Here is a 17,515-nt window from a genome sequence, read left to right as displayed (position 1 = left end):
AATTTCGGATCTGTCGTGAGTTGAGCTGCCCAAATATTTCTGGCCAATGTCAAAATTGTTTTGGAATTTCTGTTAGTTAGACTTCATTTTGGAAATATTATTATCATGTGGACTTTTTGCTAGTGGTGATTGTTTGTTTTGACTGAGACATAACTGTCAAAATCTTTCAGACAAAATAGTAGTCGCATCTGTTGATATTATTAAGACAATTTTTTTGTTTTCAAAACATGATCTCGCAAAGCAGGCAACGTTTTGTGTTATCATGGTCAATCATTGGCTTCCGACAAATCATTTAGTATTTAATGAGTATGGCTTAGAAATAAAACAAGCTTTCACGTCGGCTCACAGTGCCAATTAGGGAAAAACCCATTTTATTTGCCGTTTAACATCTTCCTACTCGTATAACTATGTGAGGCCGAGCTCCTGCGGATACACAAAACGATTCCAATTATGAGGTGTGTCGATGCTACAATGCATCTTCCCTTGCGTGATTATAGCTCCCGTCATTTTCCCCCCAAGTCTGCTTTGTTGTTATGCTAAATTTAGCTTATTCAGAAACTCATGCCTTTTCCTGTCATTTTTGGAATCCCGCCGTGCGTTCGCCAAGTTTGCATCCTCAATAGAAAGTCAGGTCGTGGCAATCATCCTCGTCTGTGGCATTCTTCAGTTGATCGCACAGCTTTGCAACACACATTATGCAAATTTATCCAGAAGTTTGCATGTTACTAAGTCTCGGGACAATCGTCGATGAATAACGGAGCCCCCATGTCGACGGACAGATAGAAGAGGCTTGGATGTACTACAGAGTGGAAGACGAGATTTGCGCCTCGTACTGAAATGTCTTCTTATTCTCGCCAGCGGATTGTTTAGAAGATCACTTCCCATGATGTTCCTCTCCTCGGGAAAGTTTAGAAGTGAGGATGAGGTCATGTCTTTGTCAAACAATGGAAATGTGGACTTTTTCCAGCAAATGCGAGACTGTAATTTCAACTTGTTAGGAAATGACGATAAATAAAATCAGGATGATTTTACCACTTGATGAAAATGAAAAATACTTACAAAGTAGTTTGATTGACATTGTAAGAGAGGTATTAATTTGACAAAATGTTTTTTTCTCACGCTTTGACCTCTACTAGATAAAGTGGTTGATTAACCATTCGAAGAAGATAAAAAAAAAATGTTCTGAGTCAGGCCGTGTTGTCAGCAGGTTTGTCTTAGCTGTGGATAATCACAGCTTTATCCCGTCACTGACAATCGACAGAAGCCGAAGAGGGGCAACCATGTTACCTTCCGACCGGCCGGCCGGCTCTTTGCTCTATCAGAACCACTTCACCCTCTCCACGAGAGCCCTCTAATCCGCCAATTCTCTCACAGCAGCGCAAGATTAGCTCTTCTCGCAAGGGTCCAACATAAAACCCTTGATGAAAACACAACCATTTTATAGGAAGTGAAGGATAATTCCAGGAGGAGCAAGAGAAGATGCAAGGCGAACAGGAAAAGGAATGAGGTCATACCTCATACTAAACTAATCTTCCTCTGAGAGTTGGAATCGAGAGTAAGAAAAATAAAAAAAATCAAGCGACTGGGAAATAAACACCGAAATAATTACAATCTTTCCAGTAGCCTACTTTCTCTTCCACAAAGAGTCGGGCAAAGCTGCCCTGGCAAAGTGACTAAAAGCGGGGCGAGACAGATAGAAGAGGATGTGGGTGATGATAATGGAGCTGTAGCTCAATTGTCATGGTTACCAGCCCGAGTGTGCATGTGTGCCTTTTAAAGACTAGCGCTGAACTTGCAATGTCAATTTACAGAGGCTTTGCACACTCCTCTCTTTTCTGCCACTTTCGCTCAGCTTTTCCAACATTCGTCAAGCATGCAAACACGCGACGAGCTTCCAAAGAAACCGGCATTATACAGCCTAAAGCCGTCCATAATGAATTTAACACCGCCACGGATATAATTCACCCTCTGTGGTGTAAATTGGCATCTAATTTTAGTACCGTCACACAACAAGCCCGAGGTGTAAATGATGATGAGAACGATCCAAACACATCTGCAGATGGTCGCGCCGACTTCCACGCTCCACCCGTTGCCCGTCTGGATTTGACTTAAAAAATATTGTCAATCGCTCCTGTGGCTCTAGTGGACAAATTTTTTGCAAGTACAGTGAAAAGAAAATTACTTAGAGGTCGATTTTTGAATTGATAATAATTTATGATAATCGATTAATCATTTAGACACATTTTTATTCCATTTAAAATAGTCAATTTTCTCAGAATTTCAGCTTGTCAACAATAAATATTCTCCATTCCCTATTATCCTCCATGAAAGAAGATTAACTTGAATCAAAATGAGAAAATGAGAATTGCCACATGCTGCTTCACCAAGTCCTAAAAATAGAAGAGATCACTATCCTTTGAATCCTTGCTGTTTGTTTTTTTTTTTTAGATAGTACTTGCAAACCACATGTTGTGTATTAAAGACAACCGACACAATGGAGTCACTTTTCGCAAAGTTACATTTCACAAAAGCTACAAAAATGAAAGCAACCCAATTAGGAGCAACTCAGCCTTTGGAGTTTCTTTTCTCTCTTTGCGTTGCATATTCCCACAGACATCCTCACATCTTCACTTCATTCTTTAGAGGTGTCACATTCTCAAATGTTGCTGATACTTAATTGAAAAAAGAAAAAAAAACTAAAAAAGCCAGCACTACTTTTTTTTAGTCTTACTTTCACAGTGTGGTAGACCTTCTGATCTCTTTGGGAGAAGACGACAACATGTCAGTCATTCTTCATACATTGTTTTCTGTACTTGTTTTCCAATTTTATCTTAATATTTTCATAGTCTCGTTTCTATGAGTCCATACGAGATTGTGCTGCATAAAAATAAAACATAAAAGTTAATGCAGAGTTTTTTTTTTTGACATGCTGATAGTGGTTCATTAGTTTAAGTGGTTCTTTTTGTCAAGTTGTGGTTAGGGTTGTTTAGCTCTTGCTAATCTTTGAATCTGTTAAAAGGCCAATTCATACTTACCTCACACTATGACCATGAGAGTTATATTGTCTGTCTACATGTGTTGCTGCACCGTTTGTGTTTAAATATCCAGAGTGGCAATAAACAGTTTGAAGCATTTTTGGTTTTAAATATAGGCAATTCTATCTGACACTACCCCCAAAAATGCACCTGGAAGGTGACAGCTAGCATATTACTTCCCATTCTATTTGTGAAATGTGCCACAAGTGGGCTACCAGAAAGTGGAAATTGGAGGAGGCAGAAACAACCTTCTTGCAAGACTCTGCGAAATGGCGTCATTTAAACCAAAGAGATTGGTTTTGAAGAGAGACATTACAAAAGCAGAAGAAATCCAGCCTCAAATTCAAAGGTCTTAATCTTTTATCGAGACAGCATCTGAACTTTCTTCTTTCTTTCATTCAAGGGCTGTCAATACATCTACTTTTTTCATTGTAATGGAAGTGGTTGCTCGCCGTGTCAGATACAAGTGACCTTCTGAGTTAGATGCCTATAAGAAAGGATGAGTATTGACACAGTTACTTTTGAATACATGGCGGAGTGGGGGGCGGGAAAGTGGTGACTCGACGGGGGCCTCGCAATCGAACGCCGCAAGCCTTGGTGGTGGACTTGTGATTGAGTAGTTGCGAAGTGAGAAGATAGGCCAAGCAGCTTATTAGTTTCCATCAATGCGAGGCAGACTATTAAGTGTCCACTTGTATTATTTTAATATGATGCTTTGCACAAACAATACACTCTCCTAATGAACACAAAGCCTGGAAGAGAATAATTTATAGCATCCCAGTCTCCAATCCATTTCCCCGCTTCTCTCCCAAAATCTGTGACCTTAATGAGGACAGGCGCTATAGAAAATGTTTTTGACTGCGGTGCCATATTTTTCTGTAAAAGTTTTGCTTGTGATAAAGTCTGAGAAGTTTGCGAAATGAAAGTGTACAAGGAGATGAGTGGTCATGTTACTAAATCTGCCAAATAGCGAGGCAAAGTAAACTCAGGCAGGCCAATTGCTGCCAGGCAGAGAGGGGAGGAACACTCATGAATAATTTCGCTGTGCGCTACATTAAAGTGACAGAAAAGTACGTGAGGGTCATCAGTGTTTAAACACACAATTGTATCTCCATTTGATTGACTTTCTCTCTTTATCTATTTTCTTCTTGCTTTTCTGTCCCAGATTCTGATTGGAGAAGTGACCAGTTTCTTTGTCAAGTCAGAGGGAGCTCAGGAGAAGACCATTGTGACCGCAGACTGCTGCTATTTCAACCCGCTCCTCCGCAGAATCGTACGCTTTCTGGGTCAGTCCTCATTTTTGCAGATAAGAACCGCCTCGTTTGTTGAACACGGGAGGGGCTTTCGTTTCTTGGCACCGAAGCTAAAAGTCATGCAGGACTAGGCAGAAAAAGCCTTTGGTTGTTACTTTAAATTAATTCATTCAGTGAACGCGATTATAAGGCAAAACATTTGCATCACAAATCATCTTTAATTCATTTATTCAGTGACCATGATTGTAACTCAAAACATTTGCGTCATCTTTCCCCATTGAAATTCAATTTTGGCCCGCTGTAAGAAGTTGAAATTTAAAGACTGTACGCCTTATAGTTTTATTGTCTGTTTACAAGTGATGCTGCACTATTTTTGTTCAACTATCCATCGCTAAATAGGTCTTTAATATCTCTGTGGCATCGCAGGCGTCTACTCCTTCGGCCTCTTCACGACCACCATCTTCGCCAACGCGGGTCAAGTGGTGACCGGGAACCAGACGCCTCATTTCCTGAGCGCCTGCAAGCCCAACTACACGGCGCTGGGCTGCCAGTCCTCGCTGCAGTACATCACAGAACAACGTGCCTGCACGGGGAACCCTTTCTTGGTGGCATCCGCCCGTAAATCGTTCCCCTCCAAAGATGCGGCGCTCAGCTTTTACTCAGCCATCTACACGGTGGTAACTAAAGATTTCTTCATCGTTCCTTTTTCTGATTAGAGTTCCTGAAAACGGTCCATTGTTTTGCTTCATGAATAGCCAACAAACTTCTTAATTACCCTTTTGTGCATGGATAGCTCCTAACAAACATCAAGTATTTTCCTTTCAAATACATTCACAATAGCAAATGATTAAGTGAGAACTGAAATAGTAAATCTGCCCTAGTTGTCTTTATTTATGAGAGGAAAGGTCCGTTTTGTGTTAACCATTGCCAAGTGCGCCCTCTTGTGGTGATAAATGTACCTCACGTCTGCATCCTTCCATGTCTTTTTATTCCAGATGTATGTGACCCTGGTTTTCCGCACTAAGGGGACCCGTCTGACCAAGCCGACCTTGTGCCTGGTGCTGTTGTCGCTGGCCGTGCTGGTGGGCGTGGTGAGGGTGACGGAGCACAGAAACCACTGGAGCGACGTCCTGGCCGGGTTCATCACTGGAGGAGCCATCGCTGCCTTCTTGGTGAGAGGAGGGATGGCTGAGTGTTCCTCTATTTCATTTCTGATGTCTTCTTCCCTTTTCACGTTTCTCCATTAGGTGTCTTGTGTGATCAACAATTTCCAGCCAGCCCAAAAGGCAGTGCCCAACCCTCCGCCTCCAGCGCCTCAACCTTTAGAAACACCGGCCGGGATACCTCTGCTCACTCTTCCCCGCGTGGAGAGTCCACTTGAAAAGTTAAGTGACCCTCAGGTAAGGGGTGGGTGAAGAGGATCTAAATTTAGAATCCCTGTTCCCGTGTAGCTGTTTCAGCATGGTGGCTCACTCCTCCAATATTTTAAAAACATCTTTGTTTATGTTTGAGGTGAGGCCTTTATTTATTTAAGCGGTGGGCTATTCTTGGAATTACAGCAGCGGGTACGATTTGAGTAAATAAGTTCCTACTTTTACTCTGTTGCTGCCTCCCCCATCTTTTTCTGCCTTAGGCTCCAGGGCTACCATATTCTGAGATCACATGACCATCAGCCAATCCCGCACCCCACCCCCGTGCACCACCCCTTGCGGAGGTGCCTCACCAGCTCAGTCTAGACCGGCCCGACGAAGACGACGCCACCCAGCCCTGTCCCGCTCACCACGGGGGGCGGCTTCCTCTCCGCCGGGTGAAGTCCACGCAGGTGTGAAAGCCCAAGGGCAGAACGGCGGCGTGAGCCAGCCTGCCGAGCCGTCACAAGACAGCGGCCACTTCTGTTACTCCTTTTTTCCCCCCTCCGTCTCCTCTCTCGAGGAGCAAAAGAGCCAAGGTAAGGCTCACTAAAGCCAGTTGTGTTGAAGCAATACATCACCCCCATGTCCCGGAGACTCCAAAACAAGTCTGATCAAAACTTATTGGAGCAAACACTTTGAGGACCGGGAGCGAAGCCTAATAAGACCAGTGGATGGTCCACTTCAGATGTTTTTCTACCACTCAGGACAATACAGTGTGGAAAGAGATATTTATATGTCAACAAATACATCTGAAGTGGATGGTCCACTTCAGATGTTTTTCTACCACTCAGGACAATACAGTGTGGAAAGAGATATTTATATGTCAACAAATTACACAATACAAACATTTTTCTATCCTCAAAAACAGTGTTTCCCAACCTTTACCGAGTCTGTTTTACATGAGAATAACCTAACAGCACACCACTAAACAAAAATACCACAAAAAGAATACCGGAATAATGATGATGTCGTCTCAATGTGAAATCTGGGTCAGTCTAGCTGCTCCGATTCTGTTTTATTCATGACAACAGGTGTACCTTCTGACATCGAGCGGAAGAGTGTTTAATTGTAATGCGTCACCGGTGTAGAGACAGAGAAAATGTTTTGAGTGGATTAATGATCATTTTTAGGCCAGGTCACTAAAACTGGGTCATTTTCCACTGCACATCTGATAAAGAAAGCAGTAAAAAATATTTTAAAAAATAATTTACATTAAATTATGTCTCTATCTTAAAGGCTGAGCGTGCCAATAAAACAAACATACTCAACCCATTCCTGTGCTGCTCCCCATCTTAGAATTAGTCCAGTAAAAAGGTTTGAGGTGACTGTGACATACTTCATGTAGTATCTAATAATTATATTGAAATAATTTTCACATGTATTTTCATTTGTAATACATTTGTTAAACTGTAAAAAGACTTTAAAGACCAGGTGCATCCATGATTTCTTGTCAACTTCATGAACACCCTGTTGTAAAGCTTATTTCACACAGAGATTCTGCAAAATTTGCCGCATGGGAGCCGTAACAGCCGTAACATCTGGCATTAGCCGCCGTTGCCTTTAATGCAAACCAAGGAATGGCGGAATATTGTTGAGCCCCTGCAATCAATTCAAATGCAACGTTGCCGGGGGAGGTAAGAGTGAATTCAATTCTGGCAGAAAACACTTTTGTCAATCATAGTACACATTAAGCATTTGACAAGCTGTCATCTGATTGTGTCGTGAACTGAGTGATGTGATAGAAGGGACATTTATACACCACAATAACATAGCTGTTTAAGGAATATTTGAACTTTTTTGGAAAACACAAATCGGGATAATCATAAGTATGACTGAGGAAAAAAAAACATTTTTAGCAAGCGCAGTGGTCATTTTTTAGTTAAAAATGACAGAATTATGCTATTAGGCTAACAAGATATTTTCCTGTGTGTTTACTGATGTTTCTCTTTTGATACTGTGACCATCATGCGCTACTTTTTGTTGTTGCTGATGTCTTCTTGAAGATCTCTTCATTTTGTTCCGGATTCATTCCAGCATATAGAAACCAGACTCGGAATATAGAAATAATGCCAACAAGCTGTTTTGTACAATCAATGAAAGGTTTTCTTACACTTATATGATTACATCTAAATGTGGAGGAATGTGTTTTGCGTCTGCTCACAATCAAAAGGACTAGCTGTGTTTGTCTAAATGTGCTCTGGTGACCAGTCCGGGGTGTGCTTGGCCTCCGTCAAATTCAACTGGGATAGGCTCCAGTTTCCTGTGACCCCAATGAAGAAAATGATACAGAAAAAGAACGGAGGTACTACATCACTACTATGTCTTTTAACTGTGTGTGTGTGTTACTGAGCACACTGAACGACAGCACAACTGTTAATTGCGCAACCTGTTTCATTTAAGTTGAACCCCATTCTTTCTTTGAACGATCCTTGCCAAGACCGCTTCCGTCCACCACTAATAGAAAAAAAGAAAAGAAAATAGAAACAACCTCTGCCCTATCATATCAGAGGGTGCTCACTATACAGTATTATACCTCACAGATTACCTACATTAAACTGTTGGAATTTCTTTGACATAAAAAATAGTGTCAACATACAGTCCAAATTATGGTATTTTCATGTTAAATGTATGTTTTGTACTTAGCAAAATAAACCACAGTTACCACAAAATGGAACATTGTCGTTTAGAATGATGTCTATTATGCACAATATATCAAATACAAGAATGATAGAAATATATTATTTTGTTTGTACCATGCAGTAACCAAAATATTTTTAAAATGCTTTTTGTAGATTGTGTGATATACGTTGTGTGGCAGTTTATTGCAAGTGATGAATTACTGCCTCCTAGCGGCCAACATGAAAATGCTCAACCACGTTATCCGTCAATGTGTAGGGAGTATCTGTAACCAGCAGGTGACGCTGTTACACATCTTACAAACAACTTGTCCGACTCAGTGACACTGCGAATTGTAAAAATAAACAGAACATTCGGATTTATTCCTCCCAGCTGCGTAAAAAGCAGAAAAGAGCATTAAAAATGTTCCACCAGTGACCTTCACTTACCGACTTGCAGCATTAGTCACCAAGCTAATAAATGCAACATGATGGCACAATTGTAGGCATAAATGTAGACAGCCAATCTCTCTGCCCCCCCAACACAGACCGCCATCTCTCTTTGTGTTGTGTTTGTCACTCTTGTTAACAACAACACACACACTCACTCACGCAGAACACCGTGCACTCTCTCGACATTATCTTTTCCGGAAATTGCTTCTCGAGCACAGCCGGAGCCCCATTAGAAAAGAAGAGCTCTGCGCTGTAACCTTTTTAAAAAGCCATTAGTGATGCACCTGCTTTGCGCTCTCTCTTCTCTCTCTCTGTGTGTTCCTATTTGTGCGTCCTATTTGTCTCTCTTGTTAACATTGACACAACACACAATTTCTCCATCCTGATTGCTAGTTGCCCACTTCTCAATCCAGCGAGCAGCAACAAAAAGGCCCTTTCTTTGCCAATTAGACCATGACTCACTCACATTTGACGTGGAGCATCCGTTGTCATTGTAGTGACTTTTAAATCTCAGCTAAGTAACATTTCCCCTTCCTCAGCAGCCCCATATAGTTTTAAAATGTTGGGCTGTTAAAAGCTAGCATAAATAAATTGGGGTGGACAAGCCCACCCCCAATTTACAATTGCTTTTGTGATTTTTAAAGTTGTTTTTGGCTGTATGGTGGCAGTGAACTCCACTTACGTCACAACAAGACTAAACAAATCTTCACTACCACCGGCGGTGTTAGGGGGGGGCGTGCAGGGACACTGCCATCCCCTGAAATATGCTTAGATGCACCAGGGGCTCGGCCAGATAATTCACTTTTTGTTATTTTCAGATTTATTTCCTTCATGCTCCATAAGGAGCACATAATGGATCTTTATCAGCATTTCTTGAAAATGTTCTTGGATTGTAAAAAAAATTCCCCAAGAATGAAACCAATGGATTTGTGACATTGTTCAACATTTTCCTTCCCAACATGTTGCAAATTGTGTTACTTTTAAAGCAATAGTAATAAACACATCCACTTTTCTCTACTCCCCTACATTTTAACAATTTATCATTTAAAGTAACAATAAGTAAGATAGTGGTACATAATGACAAAATGTGCCATCAACAGATGACAATCAGATTTTTTTTTTTTTTTTACATAAATTAGCCATTGTAAACATTGTTGGTCTGCATTTATAGTTATACCGCCGGCAAATGCAAAATTATGAAGGCAGTATGTTGAAGTGAGTGCTTGAGTAGTGTTTTGTTGCATACGTCACAGCCGATGACTAATATTGTGTTCACCGCGCTGCACTCTGCTGATTATTCTCAGTGGTCTGCCTCTCACAATTAGGAAACCATTAACGCTGTACTTATGTGTGCATGTGTGTGTGTGCATGTGTGTGACTCGGAAACTACGACTGCTCACTCGAGGAAATAAGCTCTTTTTTTATTAGCAACTCGGCCCCGCAAATGTCACATTTAAACTTGATTGTCTGCTTTTTGTCTTTTGAGACAAACGAGACAAATGACAAACATTGTGTTGTTGTGCTTTAGCCGAAAACATCATGATAGAAGCCAGTTCTGCTTTTGTACGGGTCATTTCTGGCCATCACACACATACACACACACACACACGGAAGTGGACTATATTATCACCTCCAAAAGTATTAGGACAGCAAAGTCAATTAATTCCGACTTTTATTTCTAGAAATTCAATTCCCAAAAATAACAATTAAGATAGTTTACGATTTTATAAGGGCTTGACACATGGAATATTTTTGCCCCCTTTTGGAGTTGCTTGTGGTAGAAGAGATGACGAGTGGGGCTTAATGACGGAAATATAAGTTACTCTTATCGTAAGCATGAAAAGGAAAAGGTCAAAGCCATCAAGTGCAACATTTCTTAAGGAAAGAAGATGAGTAAAAATGAGTCAGGGATGAAGGGTTGTTTATGAATCAATATATTTGAAAGAAAGGCGGATCTTACACAGGATGCCATTTAAGCTAGGATTGTCACCACGCACACACACACGCGCACACACACTTGCTTTGGAGCGGGCCTCTCTTTTGCAGGCCACCAGATGAGTGGAGGATTATGAAGAAGCCTCAGCAGCAATCGCATCCAGCATGTCTGCTCAGGAAGACCATCAAGCGGATACAGACGTCCCAGGAGAATGGATTAGGAATAGGGATGCACACACACATACACAAAACACACACACACACGTATACCCTGCAGGGCGCATCAGTCATGAGACAGACAACTCCCACTGCACGCTTTTATGGGTTTAGGCCTAATGGCTGACAGTGGCAGGACACCACATAGGTTTCTCTGTCAAAGGCTTTGCAAAAAGACCTCATCATTTTTTTTCTCTTTTTAGGAATGTATTTGTACATGAATGCTGTCATACACCAAACAAGAGCGATGTGAGACACTAGACCAGCGTGATTTCAGGTACAAAAAAATTTGATTTTGAAAATGATTTTGTGATTTAAAATCAGAAAAGATCAAATTAAGTATACCATTTAAAAGTACAGTGATGTATTCAAGGTAAAATGGCAAATTATTCCAAAATTTAACTTTAACATTGTACACATTAAATATAAAAAATGATTAATTTATGAAAATGATTTTATCTTATTTCAGCTGTACACTTTTCCTAGGTTAAATTACTGTATAATTGAAATAATATATTCATAATGCATATAATATATATATTTTTGCACATGTTGCTCACAATGTTCTGTCCAACGTTTAAGTGTTCTTTCATCCTAACCAATAAGTGACAATAATGCCACATTAATAAATCATGTAGTGGTGGTGACAACTTTGCAGGGAAAAAGAAAATGGAAAATAGTTAAGCACTCGTTTAAAGGTTCGGAACCCATTAAGTTCTCAATACTTTGCAATGTCATCAAAATTGACAAGTCAGTGCTTTGCTTTCATACTAACAATCAGCGGTTATAAAAAATGACCCCAACCCCCTGATACCAACCCTAAAGCCTTACTCTCATGTTGAATGGCAAAAACTAGCTCACAGCCAGCAATCCTTATGATTTACACCAAATGAAGTTCAGATGTTCTAGTAGACTTTCCCCATCATGTGTTTTGTTTTCACTAGAAATGAAAAACATTGAGAAATTCCTGAGCTAGAGAACTCAAACTCACTTATACGTGTCCTTTAATGTTGTAAAGTGAGTTTGAAATGATAATAAAGCCTTTAGCAATCATAGATTGTGATATATTTATCGGCAATCGTACATTTTTACGGGAAGAGGTGTCAGGTTCTTTCTGTTTTTGCGACAGGACTCTGTCCCTACCCCCACCCCTGTAATTAACTGTATTTATTTCATAATCAATAAAAACACGAGAGAGATTCTGATCATACATTTGAAGATCCTATTTCTTTGGGGTTTTTCCTCCTGGTTAAACCAAGCAGAGGAGGAGAAAGAGGAGGAGCAGAGAGCAAAAAGAGGAGGAGGATGACGACTGGACTGGTTTGTATAGCTGACTTGCATGGGATGCTGATGCTGTTGCATGCTGCCTCCATCCCTCACTCTCCCTCCGATGTGGCGGGGGGAGCAAAAAAAAAAAAAAACAAGGAGTGGTTGTGTGATTCCCGCTTAGCGCACGAGACAGAGAAACGGCATGAGGGTGGAGGAAGAGGAGGAGGAAGAGGTGGGTGGGGTGGGGGGGATGCCCCCCCAACACACACGCGCACTCCGGCATGGATCCAATGTGGAACAAACGGAGCGGCTTCTTCTCCGAAGCAGTCGGGAGCGGTAAGTTGAATCTCTTCTTATTTCTACTACTGATACAAGGCGAGGGTTCCCATAGCAACGGCTAATGAATGACAAGCCCATCAGCATCCTTCAAGTGGATTCAACATGACTGAGAGGGTCCACGGGAGGTTCTGGGTGTGTGTTCTGATTGGACGGGAAGCAAACAGTAGTGCTCCTCAGTAGCGGACCGAGATGGGAAGAATGCAGTAATAGCAAGGGAGGAACAAAAAAGATATTCATTGAGAGGGAAAAACAAGAAATAAATATTTCAAAAATATTCATTAATATTTACAAATGTATTATTAATAAATAGATGTGTTTTTTAATATTTAATAATAAACTGATAGACAAGGGAAGTTCATTAGCAGGATTAATTCATGTTTTACAGAATAAATGATTGTAAAAAAGATGATAATTCAAATAAAATCCCAACATAAAAGCAGAACCAGTGATAGAAAGAAATGGTGTGTGTGTGAAGAAGCAGCAAATAAAGTTTTCTAGGCTAGACTTAAATTGACCCAACTGGGGCCAGGTTAGGCCGTGTTAAGTTTGCTACCAAAAAGTTGCCTGACACCAATAACCACGTTTAAATCATAAATTTGGTGCGTGATTATGGTGCCTATTGGGGCCATTTTAGTCCAGCTCATTAATAGACACAATAATGTACTATATTATCACATTATCATCATGTTTTGGGCTTTTTATTACAGTTCTGCTTTTTGTTTGATTTTCTACCTTGTGGGCCGGTTCAAATAATCAACTGAGCCCTTAACGGCCCATGCGCCATATGTTGCGTACCCAAATGCAGCCATGCCACGTCACCGTCATAATCATCATCATTATAGCAGGCGCCTTTAGTTCCAAGCAATTAAGCAGCAATGCAGCATGCGCTCCCGTCTTGTATGCATGTGAGATGTCAGGTGTCCAGACCAAGTTAATAGATGCAATGGGCGTGTGGCAGAAGACAGCAATTGTGCTTTACGAAAAAGAAGAAGAAAAAAAAATGGCCCCTCCAGCTGGAGCCATTTCACTTCCAATCATGTCAATTCAGGAAACTGATTCCCTCCCACTGTCACCCCCTAAAACCAGATGTCGTCCACCCGCTGCAAAACAAAGTTAGCGCAGCAATAAATGAAAGGCTAATCATGAGGATGTGGGATGAGGTCATGTGACGTCAGCGTAGGATTGCACAACCCCCCCCTCCCCCTCCCACCCCTTGCCGACCCAACCCTTCTTCCTACACTCCCACAGGAAGCAAGGCAGATGATGCTGTCATATACTGGACTCAAGCTAGATGAATTAAGAGGCATCTTTTTACACTTCCAAACTTTATCGAGAAAACAAGATATTCTTAATTTGATGAAAGAGTAAACACGAAAAGTTTGGATGATTGATTTTTACACAAAGACAGATCGTTCAAAATACATCTGGTATATTACTGCCGTACTGTGAAACCAAGAAAGAAGCTGAATCTTCAGTACAGTATATCTGCCACCAGGTGGCCAAGATGCTCATACCAGACTGTCTAAAAAAAAAAGGAAACTGTCTAAATGTGTTGCTCTACCATTTGTAATCAAATATGTGTTGCTTCTGAAACAGCAACTCCTGATGCTAACCGTTAGCAGGCCATAACTATTTGTTAGCATTGGACTTTTGCATAAGGCAAAGCTACTTTGTAGAAGTATGACAATTCACATTCTAGCAGATTCTTTTGTAAGAACATGTCACTGTATTGTATGCATATATATGGCTATGTACATACATTACAATATGCATTTTTTTTCTTTGACAATGGTGACGCCAGAACACCTTTTCAGCTCTCTAACTCCATACGTACATTTCTTAGTCTACATAAGACTAATTGTTCCAGACATTGAAAATAGAAAAGTCACATTTCTCAAATAGGTGATGATGTCATCAAAGTCATTATAGATAAAATATTAGCATTTTACAGGTGAAATGGCTAAATGAGTAAAGATTTTTTTTTTATTCTGTGGTTTAACCATTACTTACAATAGCTGCAGCAAACTTGTGTCTAAGACTTTCCACTTATCCTTTGTTGTGCGAACAGCGTGTTTTGGGTCATTATCTTGTTGAAGCTTTACTTCCGATCAATTTGGATGCATTTATCTCTAAATCGCCAGAAAAAAATGATTTTGTAGACTTCAGAATTCATGGCCTTTCCACCACTTTAGTTGACGTCAATCTTGGTCTTATCAGTCCATAAAACTTTGTTCCAAAACTCCAATCTGGCCTTCTGATTCTTTTTTTCTGAGGAGTGGAATGCATTTTGTGGTATGGCATGTATATTTATTCTTTGAGATTGTTTTTTATTGATGATGCGGAATTAATTCTGAAGTCTACAATATAGAGAAATTGCATCAAAACTAACTAATCAAGCTTTTACTGTACTATCTCAATGCTAAATAGCAATTATGATGCGGTGCAATAACCCTTCAAGCAATGGATTGAACACAAACGGTGGAGCAACACAAGTAGACAGACATCTATATAGCAACATTCAATTATGTATTTTTCATCCTTTCATAAAGAATGATTAATAGTGATAGCTGATGGACTGCGAGGAGTTGTGATATCTCTCTAATCTGTTTTATACTGTCTCTAGTGGCCAAGTTGGGCAGACACAAAAGAGCAGGTCATTCAGGTGACAAACACTGTTTAATGCTTTTTAATTCTATGTCATTACTGTATATTTTTCACATATGTTATGATGGAATATTCTCCTAAATAGACATTACGGCATTTTTTTCCCTTCGGGAAAGCATAAACTGAGAAGTGTCATTTCCATTTCTTCCATTTCTATTTGAATCTTAAAGCAGCACTGTAGCTGGCAAGAAACGTAAACTGCGGCAAGGTTAAAGAGGTGGAAGAACGAAAGAAAAAAAGTCGGTAATGTTTGTAAACCTGTTTTCCGCGGGGAGTTCTCCTTGGTGCTGACGCAACAGCCCGTCAACTCCCCCCCCTCCTTCCACCACCACAACCCCCACCTCAATCTCCCCCTCCCCCTTTACATCCATCCACCGTGTGCCGCTTGATTGACACGTCCTGCTCTCTAATTGGCAAGTGTGTACCGACATTATTCTCCACGGGACGGGCCTGTGGCGGGAAAGCCGATGATGGGGGGGAGGTAAGAACATGTTTGGGGTGTGGCGTGTAACACGCAACGACATCTATTTGATAATGGGCCTCTTTGCCCTCCTTAACTAAAAGCTTTTGTCACTTGAATGTGTTTATGTCAGGGTGAAAAAATATAAATAAACATACAACCCTCACATTATCCTGGGCTCATTATAACAAGATGGTGCATTGTTATTCAAGGGTGAACATACTTTTTTTTTTCCTGTCCGTTCCCATAGGTGCTGTCTCCTTACAACAACACGAAAGAGGATGAGGACGATGATGAAGAGCGGGAGGGCCTCTCGGCTCCACTCTCGACCACGGGTATTCTTGGGTTGATAATACAGATGTGGATGTTATTGCTTGAGAATACGCGTAGTCGAGTGGAGCCTTTGTCTTCCCGAGGACATTCGAAATAAATTTGAAAAACTCGTGCAAGGTAAGTTTTGAACACGACGCAATTCCGATGGCCGTCAAAGCCGCTCACTCAAATGTTTTTTTTTTTTTTTGTGTCGGTTCACTATTCCAGGTTTATGAAGCGTGTCCTTCTTAGCACCTGTAGAGGAAATGAGTTTACGCGCATCTCCTGCGAAAGGCGCTGACGGCGACGACCTCCTAACACTAAGCTCAACTCCCCACAGGCATTATTAGTTCAGGGAGATGAACGCTCCAGTCACACGTTCATTACAAACCTTCGACTACTCAGTCACTTGTGCCCTCCAGGAGAAACACACAGAGAGAGAGACTATAATCGTATTACTGGTGAGCAGCTCAAATAGCCTGAAATAAGAAGGAATTTGCACAAAAACGACAGCGTATTTAGCTACTTCAAAAAAGAGGAACATTTTGTAAATTTTAATTCCATTTTAATAGCATGGCTCAAGGGGATCTTTTGGAAAATCCCGTGAATCACAATTATTAAAAAAAAAAGAAGCGGATCCTAAATTGATATGAAAAAGTATCTAAAATATAAGAATATATATATATATAAACACTTTGGGAAAGGGTAAATGGGCAAACACCACTTGGCTGCTTGTGTGGCAGTTAATAACGTTAAAATGTTACTTCACATCGACTGAATAGGTAATAAAGGTTTTTATGACGGTGACAGTTTGATCCTGGATTATATCAACCTCCATTATTTCCCATGGGATTTTTTTCCCTTTTTTTTTAATGAATCCAAATAAATCAGAAGTTAGAGAGAGCAAGATGCTGAAAGAAAAGCTATATAATATTGTTATTGGTGAGCCGGTCCCAATTGGATGAATTTAGTCGAAGTTTGTACCAACATTGTAATTAGTGGAAGATTTAATTTTTTGAGGTTACTTGTAACATTATGAATTCTTAAAAACAATCTCAAGCATTCCCATAGAACAGTTAATAAATGTTTTACGATGGCAACAGTTAAATCTTGGCTTATTCCCATTATTTCCTGTAGGGCCGTGTTTATAAATCCCAATAAATAAGAGCTTGACCATTCCCAAAGAGACTGTTGAATTTTATCGGCTCGACTGTAGAAATATTTGTTCACTCTATTGTAAGATGTGTTTGAGATTTGATGGGTTGGTTGCAGATCTTAATAGTGGACAAGCGGAATTTATTGACAAAATCTGTTCCGTGAGATTTGAATTGCAGGATTCTGGGTTTATTGTATATGTGGATGAAGGCCACACATTAGCAAAATCCAAAGGGCTCCTCATGCCAATAGGGAAATAAAGCATCGATTTTGCGTCGCTGTTACTATTTTTAGCCGGAATGATGGATGTTTATGTCTTTTATTGATCAAGTCGAGCTGCGGGTCGCCGGGCATGCTGATTAATCAGGAGGCCGCCACCCTATTGGAAGAAGACATT

General features: G+C 40.5%; 1 protein-coding gene and 1 long non-coding RNA gene across 19 annotated transcripts in view; both read left to right on the top strand.

Annotated features, from left to right (window-relative positions):
- Positions 1-8,374, top strand: part of plppr2b (phospholipid phosphatase related 2b) — a 33,804-nt gene extending 25,430 nt beyond the window's left edge. For 17 of the 18 annotated variants that reach the window (XM_088374870.1, XM_088374860.1, XM_088374865.1 and 14 more), the window contains 5 exons: positions 4,201-4,321; positions 4,715-4,965; positions 5,284-5,460; positions 5,536-5,672; positions 5,922-8,374. In XM_088374870.1, coding sequence (XP_088230996.1) covers positions 4,201-4,321; positions 4,715-4,965; positions 5,284-5,460; positions 5,536-5,672; positions 5,922-6,024 — 789 coding nt within the window. In that variant the 3' untranslated portion in view covers positions 6,025-8,374. Of the gene's footprint in view, positions 1-4,200; positions 4,322-4,714; positions 4,966-5,283; positions 5,461-5,535; positions 5,689-5,921 lie in introns of all 18 variants that reach the window. The other variant, XM_088374871.1, reaches the window with a different exon arrangement.
- A 3,854-nt stretch (positions 8,375-12,228) lies between these two features.
- Positions 12,229-17,065, top strand: LOC148399470 (uncharacterized). The gene is made up of 3 exons (XR_015858079.1): positions 12,229-12,524; positions 15,902-16,101; positions 16,192-17,065. It is a non-coding gene; the product is annotated as an uncharacterized LOC148399470 (long non-coding RNA).
- The last annotated feature ends 450 nt before the right edge of the window (positions 17,066-17,515 follow it).

The sequence above is a fragment of the Syngnathus floridae genome, chromosome 4 (genome assembly GCF_059516105.1).
Source record: "Syngnathus floridae isolate MCC-2025c chromosome 4, RoL_Sflo_1.0, whole genome shotgun sequence".
NCBI classification, from domain to species: Eukaryota; Metazoa; Chordata; class Actinopteri; order Syngnathiformes; family Syngnathidae; genus Syngnathus; species Syngnathus floridae.
Note: the sequence above shows the minus strand (reverse complement) of the source record. Positions and strands in the feature narration are given on the sequence as shown.